Below are 15617 nucleotides of genomic sequence, written 5' to 3'. Positions count from 1 at the left end.
TGTCAAGCAGATATTAATGAAACCGCCAGCACAGAAATGACACAGGAGCTGGGCTTGCTCACCAGGCAACCCACACGTTAGTTTTCTACGGACTGCAAGGCCACGATGAAAAGCTGTCTCTCTTAAAAGATAATTGACACCAYGAGCTGACATGGGCTGACAAGGGCTCTGCTTCCTTTTTTTTCTCTCTTCAAAAGAGAAAAACAATAACAGATATATTTACATGCATTACCTCAAGCTAATTCAGCTCATAGCCTTTGATTACTTGACTAGCTGCTCAAGGAATTCACATTCACTTGTGTGAAAAAAGACAGAGGTGTTATCAAGTTGGGGCTGGATGCAGCCACAAACAAGAGCGTAGGATGGGCCATGAGACTGCTCGCTGTCGTCCTTGTCAGGGGCTTGGTGCAAGTGCTCTTTTCCCATCCTGCTGACAATTAATGGAAGCCATATAAATAAGCTAGATGAAAAGAAGAGATTTACCTCTTTGAATCCACCACAGTCCATTAGCTCTGATTAGCTCCATAGGTTCCACTGGTGAGTTTTACTTTAACCCCATTTTTTATCTTTTAGAAAAWTGTTGCTGCATAGGATTGTGCTGAGTCACGTAACTTCATCCGCATGCTTCTAAAAAGAGGAGGATACCAAGTAGTAAATAATTCAGTGGACATGCTGCTTCCCCATCACCACTGGTTGCAGCTTTCTCCACAAGCAGCTTATTGCCTCATCAGACCCGAATTTCTATTTGAGTTTAGGTCTAGTCACATCCAGACAGCACTATAGATTAGCTGTTTCTCTCTCATTCTCTCATCCTTTTTTTCTTTTTTTTTTTTTTTTTGGCACAGAAGTATTGTGAACAGCAGGGCTACTGCAGGGGGCCATAAATGGATATAGTGTCGCTCTTTCACAGTGGGAAATGCAAACAGCACATTGAAGATCTCCCCAAATTAAGAAATGAATGAAACCAAGGGCACCTTCATAGTAAAAAGCCGTGACAACCTGTCACCTATTGCCTCAGTGTGTATAATTTCTATACCATCATAGATGAAGAATTTTTGTTTTGATTGAGAGCCTGAGTGACAGTATTGCAGTGTTGTTGACATAGCATTACCACACCACTATATAAAACTAATTAACCTAATTAAACCCTTTTCAGCTTCTTGTTCAGTATCCACAGAAAGTAATAAAATCCCAAAGGGAATGCACTCAGAAACTCCCCTGTTCACTGTCCACCTGCATCACTCTGTTCTGCCTTAGGGCCTCCTGATAACAAACAGCCCCTGACAGAGCCAACAGTAAAGGCCGTACATGGCACTAGAATAGAAAGATTTTCTCGCAGTTGGGGCTAAACAACTCTTTTTAAATTAATAAAAATCCTTGATTAACTAGGAGACCTTTAAAATCATTTAGTTCTGCTATATAAGGGCCAGTCACTGGCCCTTATATGACTTATATGACTGGCCACTTCTCAGGGCCACTTCTCAGGGCCAGCCACTGATGGCCACTTCTCAGGGCCAGTCACTGATGATGGCCTTCATCTCTCCTACTTTCTTCACTGTGGACTTTGCAGCTTTATGTCATTCGCATTAAAGGTCGTCAGTCAGTCATGAAGTGTGAGGAGGTGCTGGGGGTCTGTRACATTCAGAGTTAGTGGCATTTTCACCTTCTGCGTGGTTGCCTGCTCTCCYAGGGATCTCGCCATTCCTACATCATGAGCTGAAGAGGTCACTGTCTGGAATTAAAAGGTTGAAAGTGTCGTTTGCCACGTGAGACCTGAGCAGTTCTGACTTAGAGCAACTGCTGCAAGCTCTGTGGCAACTCATCTTACTGATCATTATCTCCAAACATACTTCAACCATTGCTCCAATGTCAACACTGGCAAAGTCACACACACCCCGACACACCTTGGGAGCAAATGCCCAAAACATTACAGTTTCACCTCCTCCTCACACCCGCTGTGCTAGAGCACGTTTGATGTTCTGCCCAGCCATTACACTCTCTTTCTGCAGTTACTGAGCACAAGTGCCAGCACGAGCCTCACTCATGTCACCTGCAGTCATTGGCTTGACCTGCRTGGATAGTGATTTTGTACCATTAATTTATAAGGGAGAGGAAGGAACTACAGAAGGCAGAAATATGTSTTCCTTGGGGCCCAAGTTGCACAAGTCAGGCTGAGCTGTCACAGAAAAGTAATATCCATGATGCTGTGAATAAAAAGGGTGCTGGTTCATCTAGAGAAAAGTTAGAGAAGTGGGTGAAAATGAACTCCACCATGCTCAAAATTATTGCCCTGGCATTGCTGCTGTAGGCAACACACGTTCTTCTGCTCTCAGGGCAAGTCACTTCTACTCTCCCTACTGAAGGGGAAGTGCCTGTGTGTGCAGGTGTGCACATATACCCCAGAATGGGAAGCGTAAAGAAATCCATGATACCGCTGCTGGTGATCAGTTGTTGCTCAGTATGAGAAAAGCTTCACTAACATGCTCAGAAGTCATCCAAAAACTGTGCAAAAAGTCTGCCAGACAATTGCCTGTGGCATTGCCACAACTGTGCATCTGTTTCTTATAAATACCTTGCAGATGCAGAGCGCCCGCTTTGCCGGCTCTAGTTTCTCCACAGAACAAGCCAACACAAGCCAAAGCCACTTACGTGACAATAGGAAATAAAAGATAAGGGGATTGGTATTCCAGACTAGGGAGTGAGGATAAGCTTTGTAATGTCTGTATTAGGAGTGCGTAAACTCAGCTTCAGATACATCAATTTAAGGACCCAACAGACTGTTTTGAATCAAGACTGAAACATTAAAATAATCCCCCACTCCAAGCCAGCTAGGCAAGATCAGGCCAGAGGCCATATGTTTCCTTTTTAGGGTCCCTCAAGCTTTTTCAGATGGACAAAGAGGTTATTTACTATCTTCATTCTTGTTATTMTTTAATAAACATCACATTTTTGTGGTAGCAAATTTAGAAACCACAGTCTTTGACGAGGGCCCCAGTCCACTACATGCCACAGCACTTAAAGAGATGATTCTTATCTGTAAGAACTGCCAAGCTAAATACAATGCACACAAACCATGCCCATGTGATTTCATCCTTTTCTAATGATACCCCACATATGCCAGCGAAGTGTGGTTTATTTACAGCTTTAATGTCAAGACTGGATTAACCCTAATAACCAYCTACTACAGAGTTATAAGATAATTACAACTTTCTTTAGCTGTCAGCATGAACTAGAYTCAAAAAAAGTAAAAGCTTCCAAAATATTTACTTCACTGTAGCCACATTGGATTGACCATCTGTTCCTTTTCCCCGCAGAAATCAGCAGCAAGATGAAATATTATGCAATTCAGCAAGAACTGAGCCCTGAAGAAATTGCCCACAAGCTGAATGAGGCTGAGGAGATGCTGAAGGAGATCAAACACCGCAAGCCTTTCACTGATCAGAGGCGACTCGCCGATGAGGAGGAAAATGCAGCAGAAGAAGGTGAGTTTGAAATCTCTTTGTCACACATTGCATACTTCATTCRTTTATCTCTGCATGGTTGGCACAGGCTGGATGCATTTCTGAATTATGGGGAAGTTCAGCAAGTGCTAACTACTGTGCTGAGCTTGAGCATCCACAGCTCAAAATAATGTAAGGCCAAGTTTATGAGATCTGTTTGTCTATTGACAATGTTTTATCATGAGTTACTTGAACCAGAAAAGAACAAGAAAGTGAAGTCTAAAGAAAACTATTATCTGCCAATCTGCAAGTAATACTGGGCTCAGTTCCTGCGAATGGTTCACCACAAAGTCCCTTACTTAAAYCACAATAATTCTGCTGATTTCAGGAAACTGTCAAGCATTAAACAAATTTCGGGGCTACTGCTTGCTCCCTGCCTTCCCTAACTTCACTACTGAGCTTGTGGAAAAGAGATCTGCAATGGCATGGCGAAGGGGCCAGGTTACATATGMAGGAGAGAGGTACAAACTACTGGGATGGGAAAGCGTGGTGGCCTGATTTTCACAGCTCTTTGCTCAGGGAACATGAGTGAGAGCCCTAATCCTGTAAGGACTGGCTTCTCCGGAGTAGCCTGGTTAGTCGTGACAAYGAAAATTAAACGAAAGCAAGGAAAGCCAAAACTCATCTAATTTAGAAAGAACTACATGCAATTTGAGAGAGGGGATTAAAGGGGTTAAAGTGAGATGCTAACATGAGACACAGCATTCCTACTCAAAAGAAGGAGGAAATTAAAATTTAGGTATGTGAAGGTAGCAAACTCTCAAGTGGGCTGTTAACAGCGTGTTTTACTGCTCCCCTGATAGAGAGCAACAGAAATTGCTGCATAGACGAGTTTTGTCAGAAATCCAGGTTTTGAATTAATTTGGTCTCTGACTTCCCTCGCAGTGCTACAGCAAGCTGAAGAGTTTCATGAAAGGTACAACAGCACCAGATCTCTGGTTTCGGACGTGCTGGAGCAGCTCAGCGAACACGACATGAAGCTGTCCGACCTGGAGGAGGCGTTAAACGAGGCCCTTGGCTACGTTATGCAAGCTGAGGATATAAATAAGGAAAACAGAGCCAATCTTCAAAAGCGTGAGGTATTTTGCAGTACCGGCATTGTCTGTGAATCATCCATCTTTACTGATGTTTAATAGGCAAACGATTTAGATGATACAGCAGTCACCAGGATGTTAAGAGATATTTGCACTACTCAGCAAGATGAGTTTGAAACCGCAATTCAAAGTTGTGGTTCTACAAATTGCTCTTATTTCTTAACCAAGTGGCACAGACGGCCGAGGGAGGGAGAGAGATGAATCCTTAAACATAGATAGATGTATTACAACAAAATCCAAGAAGCTCGAAATGCCAAGTAACACGGCTGCTCTATATACATGGTGGGATCATTTCACATATCATGTGCTCATTYATAATATGGAAGGATTTCATGTTTCCATAAATTATATTCTCTTAAAAACAATATTTATAAAGACTCTGCATTGCATTCAAGATCCAGGCTATGATGTTCTTCATGGTGCCTCTTCCAAATTCTCTCTCTTCATTTGTTTAGGAAAAAAATGTTTGCCCTTCAGTCATTAAGCTCAAATCCATTCTGTTGATGCTTCACAACAGGTATCTTGAAATCGGGTTTCCTATTTGCTGGGTTAACAGCTAAGCCATAGGACTAGAGTAGTTTTCCCTTAACCCCCTTCTTAAAATAAACAGTTTCAGTAATCATGGAAAAGGAGAGCTCAGAGGAGACCTGGCCCCTACAGTAYGTTTGTCTGAGGGAAGGATTAGATTCAAGTGCTGTCTGGCTGATGAAGAAATTGAACTTTAGGGTCCTGGAAAAGTACCTAATCAATCACATAAAAAGTATATTATTTCTTTCTCTTTCCAGCAGTTCTGTTATCCCTACTCTTTTTTTCTTCAACTTTATTTCAGTAATGCAAAACAAGCATGTCTCACTCAAAAAAATCATTTTTTTCAGTGGATTAAAAATGAAGAACTGTTGAGACCATTTCAAATTGTTTCATTTCAATCATTTAGGTATTCATACATTTGGATTCTGGAGGGCAGAGGCCTAGGCAACAATCATGATCACTAGAACCATCTTGCAAATTCATACTAACCATTCAGTTTCRTAAAGACAAAAGCTGAATTTGGAGCTCTTGGGGATTTACAGCGCAAGAAACTCATGCTAATGTGGAGGTCGAGTAATTCAGCACAGGACTCGGGCATACTGTTCTTCTGAACTGTTCTATWAGAAGCTTGGGGTCCTTATGTAGAGTCTCTTCCAGCTCCCCATTGTTTCCCAATTACAGCGCCGCGCTGCAGCCTCTCTCCTCATCACCAAGTGAAGCCTCAAGTCTGCAGCGTGGAGCCAGAGCTGGTTGTAACCGCTTGGGTTTTTCATTTCCATTATTCCTCACAAAGGAGACAGATGCTGTACCAAAGGGAATGTCCCCATTAGCTTTATTATTGTCAAGCAAAAGACATCTTCACGCTGCAGATTTACAAAATCTCCAGAACAGACCAGTCTCCAGGCCACCACGTTTCATTTGTCTCTATTGGCAGTGCACTGAATGATGCTTTATTCCAATAATTGCTCAATCTGTATTATAAAGGGAAATTAAGTCATATTAATAAGCAACAATTTCTTTCACAATGCCAAGAAAATGCAGAGTCCTGTTACAATACACAGCTATTACAGATGTCTGGGAAAAAATCTTGAGCTTCCAATTTGTCTAAAATGTATTTAGTTGATCGCTCTATGTTTTGAATTAGCTCTAATAAGATGATGAAAATGGTAACACTGTTTTAGCAATTCACAGGCATTTTTTTTCCTTTAGAAACAACATGAGAAAGTAAAAGAGCAAGTAAATGAGGTGAACAGCATTCTGCTAAGTGCCACAGATATTTTGGCAGGACCACAAGAGATCAACTCAGAGTTAAGTGAGGTAATTAAGGTAGGTACCTCAGTGACTTGTTTAAATGATCTGTCCCGATTTTTTGAACTTTTAAAAGTCACGTGTTTGGGCTACTAAACACAAGCCTCTCTCTTTTCATGCTGCTTCACTGAAATACAGATAAATATTCCCAATAAAAGTGTAAGTCTTTCTGGCTGAAAAGCTTTGCAATTACTTTTTACTGCCTCAGAAAACTAATGTATTATAAAGACACATTACTGTAGGCATAGCTGAATGAAGGATCCTCAATTATTTCATTAGAGGGAGCTGCCAAAAGATGCGCTGGTAACAAATTGTATCCTTAATTTTGTTGTTTATGCCTGTAAATGAGCACAAGGGAAGATTAAAGAGTCCAGATTTCTATCTTAGAAGCAGTGATGGTTGGAAATTTACCAATTTTTTTTTTTATAGCAAAATTTTGCAGTAGTTTAACACAAATTAAAATTGCCCCAAAACACTCATTTCAGCCACAGTTGGTCGTTCCTATTTTTATCGTAAGAACAAATACCAAAAGCTATTCTATTTTTTTCTTTGAAGTCATTTGAAAAAAAGCAAAAAGAAGGCAACCATCTTCAAGCCTAGTCATTCCTGTGTGACTGAGCCCTATGATATTTTTTCTCTTGTTTTGTGCAAAAAATTACTGCAGTTTATTGACTGGGATTCCCCAATGCACTGCAGGGAAGGCAGTAGTTTGGGAATATCATATGTCTTTTACAGCCTCATCAGCAATGTGTATCTTTACATTTTACTCCTTCACCCATTTTCTTTCCTTCCATTTTATCCTTTTATCCTGTATATTGAGGCCACTGTTATAGTTCTTAGACTTATTGGGAAGGTTGTATGTCAAAGAAGGGATAAATACAGGCCTATCTGGTTTTCCCCACAAGAATTTTACATAAGGAAGAATTACAGCTACAGGAAAGGAATACTGCATTCCCTTGCCTATACATATACTGAGGTAGTACTCAGGCAAACTCTTATAAATCAGATTAATCCAGGAAGCAACAGCATCAGGCCTCTCTCTACCAAGGGAGACGGAAGCAGATCCGGGCCAATTCTCCATGGCATGGTACAGATCAAAGCCATACAGTTAAGTCCTCCGCCTCTTCACCTCTCTTTTACACCCCTATGTAACTTTTGGAATTTGGGCTGGTTTTTTGTCTTCCTGCACTAGTCTTGCTCCATTTGCATTTATAAGGCAGACTCTTCAACCCTTCCTCTTCTTATGTGTTAAAAATAAAGCATGAAAGAACACTATAATAATATAAACAGTAAAAAATAATAATTAAAATATAGTCTTCCTTCTTAGAATTTTCAACAACTTCTCTTCCTTCCATATTTTGTTCAGAATGCATCAGGTTTCTTCGCAGAAATAGATGGAGCGAAAAAGGAACTGCAGGAAAAACTAGCCAATCTGTCTCTGTTTGATGATGATTTGGTGGAAAAGGCCATGCATCATGCCCACAACCTAGGAAGACTCGCAGAGGAGCTGGACCGGTAAGAAAGGAGCTTCACACAGCTCTGTCCTAACAGGGGCTACTGGTTGTGCAGCTGGATAAACACAAAGACAGGCAGAAGCTCGGTGACATTAGATATGCTGTTTGTAAACAGGCATTAAACAAATCACTGCAAAGTGATGTATGGGATGAAGTGTCATGGTCCAGAGGAAACCGCTGAGCTTGAGCTAAGCAAAGATCCATGAATCTTTTCAAACAATAAACAAGCACATACCTTCTGTGATTTTTCTTCTGCTTTCTAATGTGACACATTCTYCTCCTCCCGTAACTGAGAACACAAAAGCTAGATTACAGAGAAGTAATATAATAAGGACAAATGTAAATGGGGTTTGCAGGAACAGCTCGTGTGAGTAAGTTCATTCACACTGAAAATGTTCAGCAGTATGGGCAAAAATGAGCCTTGTGATCATTTTTGTTCAAGAATTGTTTTACAGCTGCAGTAGTTCAGATATTCAGTGGATTATGACCCAGTAAAACTAGCCCACTCTAATGCCAAAAAGCTTTTGGAAGTCTTCTGTTTTTCTAGAAGGCAATAAATACATGAAATTTCCCCAATTTACTATAACGTCACCTCTAGACAGGTTTGAAATATGACTTTATTTGCAACTGGGATTACACATGGAAAAATGACTGCCGTAAATGATTTTTTARAGAAAAACATTCATCAAATTCTAAAACAAGCTACACTATATTCATGGACATATGTTTTTGTAAGATAAATTTTTAATCACTCATTAAGCATCTCATCTAAATACCATTTTTTTCTTAGTATTAGTATGCCCTAGATGGGCAATTAAAAAAAAGGAAAAATAACAGATGGTTTTCTTATATAAAATTTTATAAAGCTAACATCTGAAATTCTGTTCTATAACACTACAGGAACTACAGACAACTTATAAAACATGCAGCATGTTCAGTCTGAGATCACCTAAATGTGGAAGTGGGATCATATGAAAGAAAAAAAAACATATGGCCTTCATCTCTCACTGAAATAATATTAAAATGACTACTAAATCCAGCAGATTAGGAATTAAGAAAAAATGACCATATGCAATTACGAGAGAATGCTGCTTAAGCCAAGTATCTCTACATGTGCATGTTATAACATCATCAGAAGTCATAAAAATAAAAAAAAATYGATCRGTTTCAAAWTGAGTAATTCGGTTTGGTTTTGTCCTCTTTTTATTCTCCTTTTTACAGGAATTTGTATGGTGTTGACACAAAYGGGTTGGTCCAAAGAGCAATAAATGCCTCAAATGTCTATGAAAACATTGCCAGTTATATTGAAGAGGCGAATAAAGCTGCATTGTTAGCAYTGAACACAACAAACCGGGTCAATGAGGTAAGTAACCTTCGTATCTGCTGTTGCTTTGCAAGGCTTTAGGGGCTTAGGATGCCTAAATGTGAAGGAAAAGAAAAACAAGATCTAGGTTAATAGTCACCTGTAAAGTTTTCACTGCACCATTTGCCTCATTGTTTTTTCTTGAATGAAATCCTAGGTGGCTAATTGCTTCTGCCTATCTAAATGCCCCTGTTATTCCAAAAGATGCAGTAGACTCCTTCTGTGCCAACGTGCAGGGTGATGCTGCTGCTCTGGGCCCYCACTCAAATAACAGGGGCATTTCTGGGAATGCCCAGACAAATCTCTGGCCCTTTAGCAATACAGAGTCAGCCTGTTAGTGCTCTCATCCACCCRCTCCACACAGCAGGAAAGTTCAAGACAGCCAGCAGAACTATCACTTCAAGGGAGCCAAGCAGCACACTTGCCCCCTCAGTGCAGTGATGGGGGCAGTGATTTTTCCTATTTTTTCTGTCGTTGCTTTAAAATACTTTTCATATGAATGTATTTTTGTTTCTTTAAACTACAATTTAGTTTTTGGAAGGGGCAAAAAGAGGAGCAGGTTAGATTTCAGGATTAGAACATTATCTAGAGGGACTAGATTATTCCCTGCTGTCAGTGGGAGTTAAAATAGGATAGACCATCAGGCCTAGACACAAATATCCTATGCTCTATCCTATTTTAACTCGGAGATGATGGACAGTTGCTTAGAAGAGGATTGATTTTCACACGGACATAGAAGCAGAGTAGAAACAGGGCCGTAGTTCAGAAAAATGTCCCTTGGGAGGTGACTCTGACCTCAATATCCCAAGTGCACACAAGAGCTTTCCCTGCCAGTAAGTTCCCTACTAAAAGCACRTTCATCACCCCGCTGAGGTCCAGTGAAAATAAACAGCCACAGTGCCTGAGGTGTAGCATGAAAAGCAGTTTGGCCACATTGGTGTTGAATAATAAAGAGGGCTTTTGTGCTTTCTGCATCTCCGTTATTCAGTTTAGCTGCCTGGAAAGCACACATTTCCTTAAACTTTAACTGCAATCTGAAGAATATTTGCTTTTCAGACGTATTTTTTTTCTAATCCATTTGCCAATCTTCCATGTTGACAGAGAAAATGAAACTGCGGTGACTTTGTACTTACCTTTATGTTGAAATAATTTGTTGTCTACAACTGAACATAGMAAAGAACAACATTTTGATAAGCATTATTCTGACTTTCTTTTTTTGAAACACACTTGTAGGCTGCAGTGGGAATTGACACTCAGACCATTTTCCACAAAGGTAGAAGTGAAGAACTTCTCAATCAAGCCATCGAGCTACAGCAGGCAGCACATGCCAGTAAATATACATTCTTTCTACTTTTCCTGTCAGGTTAGAAGTCATGCTAAAAAAGATTTCAAAAGCATCTCACTAAAAGATTTCAAAAGCACATCACTAAAGCAGAACTACTGCTGAAACAAAATAGGGTATTGATCACAAAGCATTTGAATAGGCCAGAGGTGCAGTTTGAGTATTCACGGGTTGCCATCCTGCCAGCCAGCTGACAAAAGTTTATTTCATTTACAAAAGGACCATCTGAGACATAATGACTGCCCAGATATAATGACTATTTAAATACCTGATCCTGCAAACAGTTGTTCACAGGTAAATAAACTCAAGCAACTATCTTAAAATCAATTCACAAGAACCTAAGTGCTCAGAAAAGTAGATTGATCATTGAAGATTAATAATAATAGTTGAAAATTTTTGACTTTTTTTCACTGAAAATGAATGAAGAATCTCTAATTCTAGGCATGTCCATTCCAGTATTTCTGGACCTTGTGAATTCCATGAATCCTTCCCTGTTGCAGCTGTTCTCAGCAGTGCTYGTGCACAGAGCAATGGTGCTGACTGAGCCACCCGAGTGCTCCAGGCTTTGCAGAGATGCTCTGTGGCAGGTGCACAACGGCCATGAGCTGCATGGTTGCTTTTCAGTTCAGATTATGCGAAGTCAGTCAGCACTGCTCATTTGCCCATATTAAAGGAACTGAGAGTGTACTGTCTACAGTGTATTAAACCCATAATAAGAGAACTTTGCATGATAAAAATTACCTTTTTTGAAATGCCACTTCGATGCCACTCAATTCTACCTCCTGTTCCCCSCCCTTCACAGACAGTGACTTAACCATTGCAGACACCGGCCACCACGTGAATGGGACTTTTGCCAGGATGAGGGCCCTACGAAGCCGACTGATGACAGCGATCACAAARATGCAATCAGCAGAGCCAGGCTGTAAGAAGAACTTTATGATGCTTTAGCTTAATATACTTAAAAGCATTCCTTGCTTTTGCAGATGGCCTGTGAGGCTGGTATTAAGATTTCAACCCTAGGGAGGCCTAAAGGATTTAGACTGAAACTATGAGATCTAGTCAGAAATCTTTCATACAATTTCATGATGAGATTTTAAATTTTGCCAACTGAAATTATTTGCATTCTTGACGCCCTCAATTGTTCTCATGTTATTCTCAGTCTTTTTTCAGACTTGGAGAATCCACAGATCTGTAGATTTATTGCACTGACAGACAAAATCAAATTCACATATGCATCACAATTGACAAGTAGAGTATATGGGAGGTAATTGCCCGCAATCTTGATTTATGACATTTCACCATAGTTTTTCAAAAGCAGACATCACAGAGCAACAAATATGACCTATGGCATATGGATTTCCACAGCAGATGTGATCAAGAGTTTTTATTAACTTCATCTGAGAATGGCTGGGATTTACTTCCAATACCTTATCGTATGTAAAATGCCACTTTTGCAAATATTACATTTGGTGATTTCAAAACACAGCAGCAAAATACTTTTATGAATAAAACACAACCTCTTCAGTTTCAATCTCTCTTACCAAAAGGAGAGTTCCTGTCTTTGGAAGAAAACAACAAAAAAAAGCCTTTGATTTAAAAATGTCAACAAAAATACTATTTTTCTTTCTCAAATAAAGGAAAACAATGGATTTTTTCCATCTCTGTTCCAAAGGCATTGGCTCTATAACACACCTCAGAGTATCGAAAAGACCTGATTGTAACAATCTTGAATGATGAGAAAATGAGGATTTGGTAAATTTTAAGAATTAATTTAACAATAGACCTGAGGAGGTTTTGAACATTCTCTGTGTAATTAAAAAGAAAACTAAGCTACCAGGGTTGGGTGGGTTCCCATCCGCACAAGGTAAAATCCCTTTAGTTTTCTCACCTTCCAAGCGTTGGCCCTCGCCTGCCCGCTGCTTTGGCAGCATTCGCCTCTTCCCACTCCCCGTGTGTTTTGCAGCGGATGCCAGACAGCGTTTGGAGCAAGTTCAGCTGAAGACTGCAGAGGCACTAAGTGACACCATGACAGTAACTCAGGCTACAACACCCATGGATRAGAGCGTGCGGATGTGGTCTGAGAACCTGCAGGACTTCAAACACAGTTCCTCGGCCTATGACAGTGCGGTKCACTCCGCTGGGGATGCAGGTACTGGCACGTGAGGTTTACTCTTCCTTACTGATACCAGGGCAGGAAACAACACTATGCTGTAGGTATCACTTATAATAATAACACATTCACTGTATATGCTCTTGCAATGTCTTAAGTACTGGAAAACATTTCAAAAAGTAGCAGCCGCCTAAAACACTTGACCCTAAAACTTCTGGATTCTTGTGCATTTCCACGAGTGACTTTATAGACAGAGGCTGTCTTATTGGCTTTTAAGTCATTTTATAATCAGGCTACCAAATCCACACTGAAGGGTAAACAAGCTTGTTTAAATACATCTTATGACTGACTCTTCAGTTAATATCTCATTYTGTAATATGGGGAGGCATTTGAAAACAGGGCCCTTTTGTCCTCAGTAACACAAACAAAGAGGAGAAATTGTCCCTGTCTTGATGAGATTGTAGTCTAAACAATGGGGGCAAAGAGGATTAGGGGGGAAGTATAACAGTCAAGCAGGGCGATTACTGGAAAAGCTGGTAAGCATCACAGTAATTCCACTTTTATTATTGGGGGTAAGAAGGATGGGTTAATGAAAAATGGAAGGGTTTGTTATGAAAAAAATAAGGTAAATGAAAAGATGACAACAAAAAAAAGAAACTGAATAAGACTGCAGAACTTAAAGCAGAGCATCAGAAAGAATGGAAAAAGAAAGACAGAGTTAAAAGTGAAATGACTGTGATGAAAGAAGGAAAAGAACAATTAGGAAAAAAAAAAAAAAGAATCAACCTAGAAGAGAAAATATCTAGAATAAAAATTGCTTACAGTTACCAGGATTTATTTTCAATGTACTGCTGGCTCTACTCAAGAGACTCACTGCTCCCAAGTTACTCGGTGCAAGGGGAGGTAAAATTCCAGAAGAAATTTCCTGTATGTTTTTGGTAGCATAGCTGCGTACCATCAACTACAGGCAGGTTAAGTGATGTTTTGCCCCATGAAGGCACCTCAGAAGAGGTCCACAGTTCCTTTGGTTCCGTTTCTAGAAAGCCTGAATCTCAGTTGTTCTGCTCCAAATCCCTTCTCTTGCTATCAAGGGCTTTGCAGCTTGAGTGCCATTTAAAGCAAATGGTCTTAGTAGCACCAGACTTGATGGTGCTTCCAGTGCCCCAGAGAGAGACTCTTCCCTCCAGACTAGGAAAATCCAAAGGTCATTTTACAGGACAGATGCAGCTGATTTTAGTTATGTGAGTCCTCCCAAGAACTGGCATAAAAGTGGCACCCTCCACTAAAAGAAATYCAGTGCTATTCAGTAGTCAGACTCCTGGCTTTTCTCCTGTAAGAACTTCCCAGAATTTCCCAGTGTTTCTTCTTCAGCGGGAAACACTGAGCTTCTCCCACGAACATGAGAATCTCCCTGCCAGTCAGGAGAGAGCTCCTGTCCTGCACGAGAGGAGCTGCCAGGGCCTGTGRGTACAGCGTGGGTTGTACTGCACTGCCATACACTGCTGCTTAATCACCAGCCAGCACAGCTTAGGCCGTGAGCAATGGAGTCTAAGCCCATTTAGGGTGATGTAAATGAGGCTGTGATTGGCATCCAAGGAGGAACGGCATGAGGAAAAGGATCTGAGAGGAAACATTCTGCTATCTATCTATTACACRAGTGTTATTGAGTCTGTTCCCCTTTATGCTTAAATTTACATTTAGCATTTGCCAGTGCCAGTGGGGTAGATAGAGAGCAGCTACAATTGAAACTTTCCTGCATTTTTCTCTCTACTTCCAAACTGTCAGCAGACACTCCTAATTCCAACAATTTGCACATACAGCTGTTATGCCGGAAGAAATATTTCCAGAGAAGTAACCTTCCATACAAGGTTACTGTCAAGGTATTTCTTTCTTGACAACTCCCAATGTATTCGTTTCGTATTTTATTACTGGATAAGACTCCTTATCTTTTCTCATCCTCACTTTCCTCCCAAAGAATAAAATGTCTATTTTTCTATTTTTCTAGTATTTTTCTATTTTTCTAGTATTTTTCTATGTTGAAGAATGCCATTATAAAGGATAAGAGGAAGATATTTATGGGCAAGTTTTTATCATAGTGCTAGCATTAATATAAGCTAGTTTGTTTGTTTGTTTGTTTGTTTGTTTTTGACACAACTGTATTTTAGGTTTAATAACCCAAATATGCTGAAATAGATGAAAAGCCTGTTTTTAAGACATGAGAGCATATACATTTCCTATTCTGCTGCCAATTACTGAACAAATGGACTGAAATTTGCTAAGTTGCTCTCAGAGTTTATGATTTTTTGTGTGTGATTTTTTACTTTAAGAATAATTTGAGGGTTTTTTTTCCAATTGATCATGTTGACATGGAACACATTTCAAAAGGCAGAGAGTACTTTCTGCAAGTTGACTAGTATATAGCTGTTTTTAAAATGCAGAATTTGTAATGCCTTCTRGAATTAATGTATTACAGTTCATTATGTCTCTTTCAGGATTTGCTAAATCTATGTCACCTTAATGTACAGCCAAGCAAATGCATGTACAGTAAGCTTTACATGGAATATCTGACTTCAAACCCCTGACATGTAAGACCTTGAATAGCTTCACATAACTTGATAGTGCAAGTCCTACAGGGCCCACTCCTCCACTGGACTTGGACAGCAAAACACGAAAGAAGAGAATGAAGTAGAGGGCAGGACTTTGGCAATACAGCATTTTGCACTATGCCAAAAGGAATAGGCAGCATGAACTTCATGGGATTTTCTCATACTCTGAATGAGGCTGCTTCAGTCTCTAGTCAACACAGAACTCAAAGCACAGAATGGTGATTGGAGACGACCCTTCCTTCCTTCCTTCCT

The 15617-nt window shown here is 40.1% G+C and overlaps 1 protein-coding gene across 1 annotated transcript in view; it reads left to right on the top strand.

Moving 5' to 3' along the window:
- Positions 1-15617, top strand: part of LAMA4 (laminin subunit alpha 4) — a 95084-nt gene that overhangs the window by 49724 nt on the left and 29743 nt on the right. The window contains exons 10-17 of the mRNA XM_026040696.1: positions 3315-3482; positions 4386-4579; positions 6332-6448; positions 7797-7945; positions 9166-9307; positions 10541-10637; positions 11452-11571; positions 12613-12798. Coding sequence (XP_025896481.1) covers positions 3315-3482; positions 4386-4579; positions 6332-6448; positions 7797-7945; positions 9166-9307; positions 10541-10637; positions 11452-11571; positions 12613-12798 — 1173 coding nt within the window. The remainder of the gene's footprint in view (positions 1-3314; positions 3483-4385; positions 4580-6331; positions 6449-7796; positions 7946-9165; positions 9308-10540; positions 10638-11451; positions 11572-12612; positions 12799-15617) is intronic.

Source organism: Nothoprocta perdicaria, unplaced genomic scaffold (assembly GCF_003342845.1).
Source record: "Nothoprocta perdicaria isolate Ctin4 unplaced genomic scaffold, notPer1 scaffold_261, whole genome shotgun sequence".
Taxonomy (NCBI): domain Eukaryota; kingdom Metazoa; phylum Chordata; class Aves; order Tinamiformes; family Tinamidae; genus Nothoprocta; species Nothoprocta perdicaria.
The sequence above is the reverse complement of the archived record's forward strand: the minus strand, read 5'-3'. Positions and strand labels throughout refer to the sequence as shown.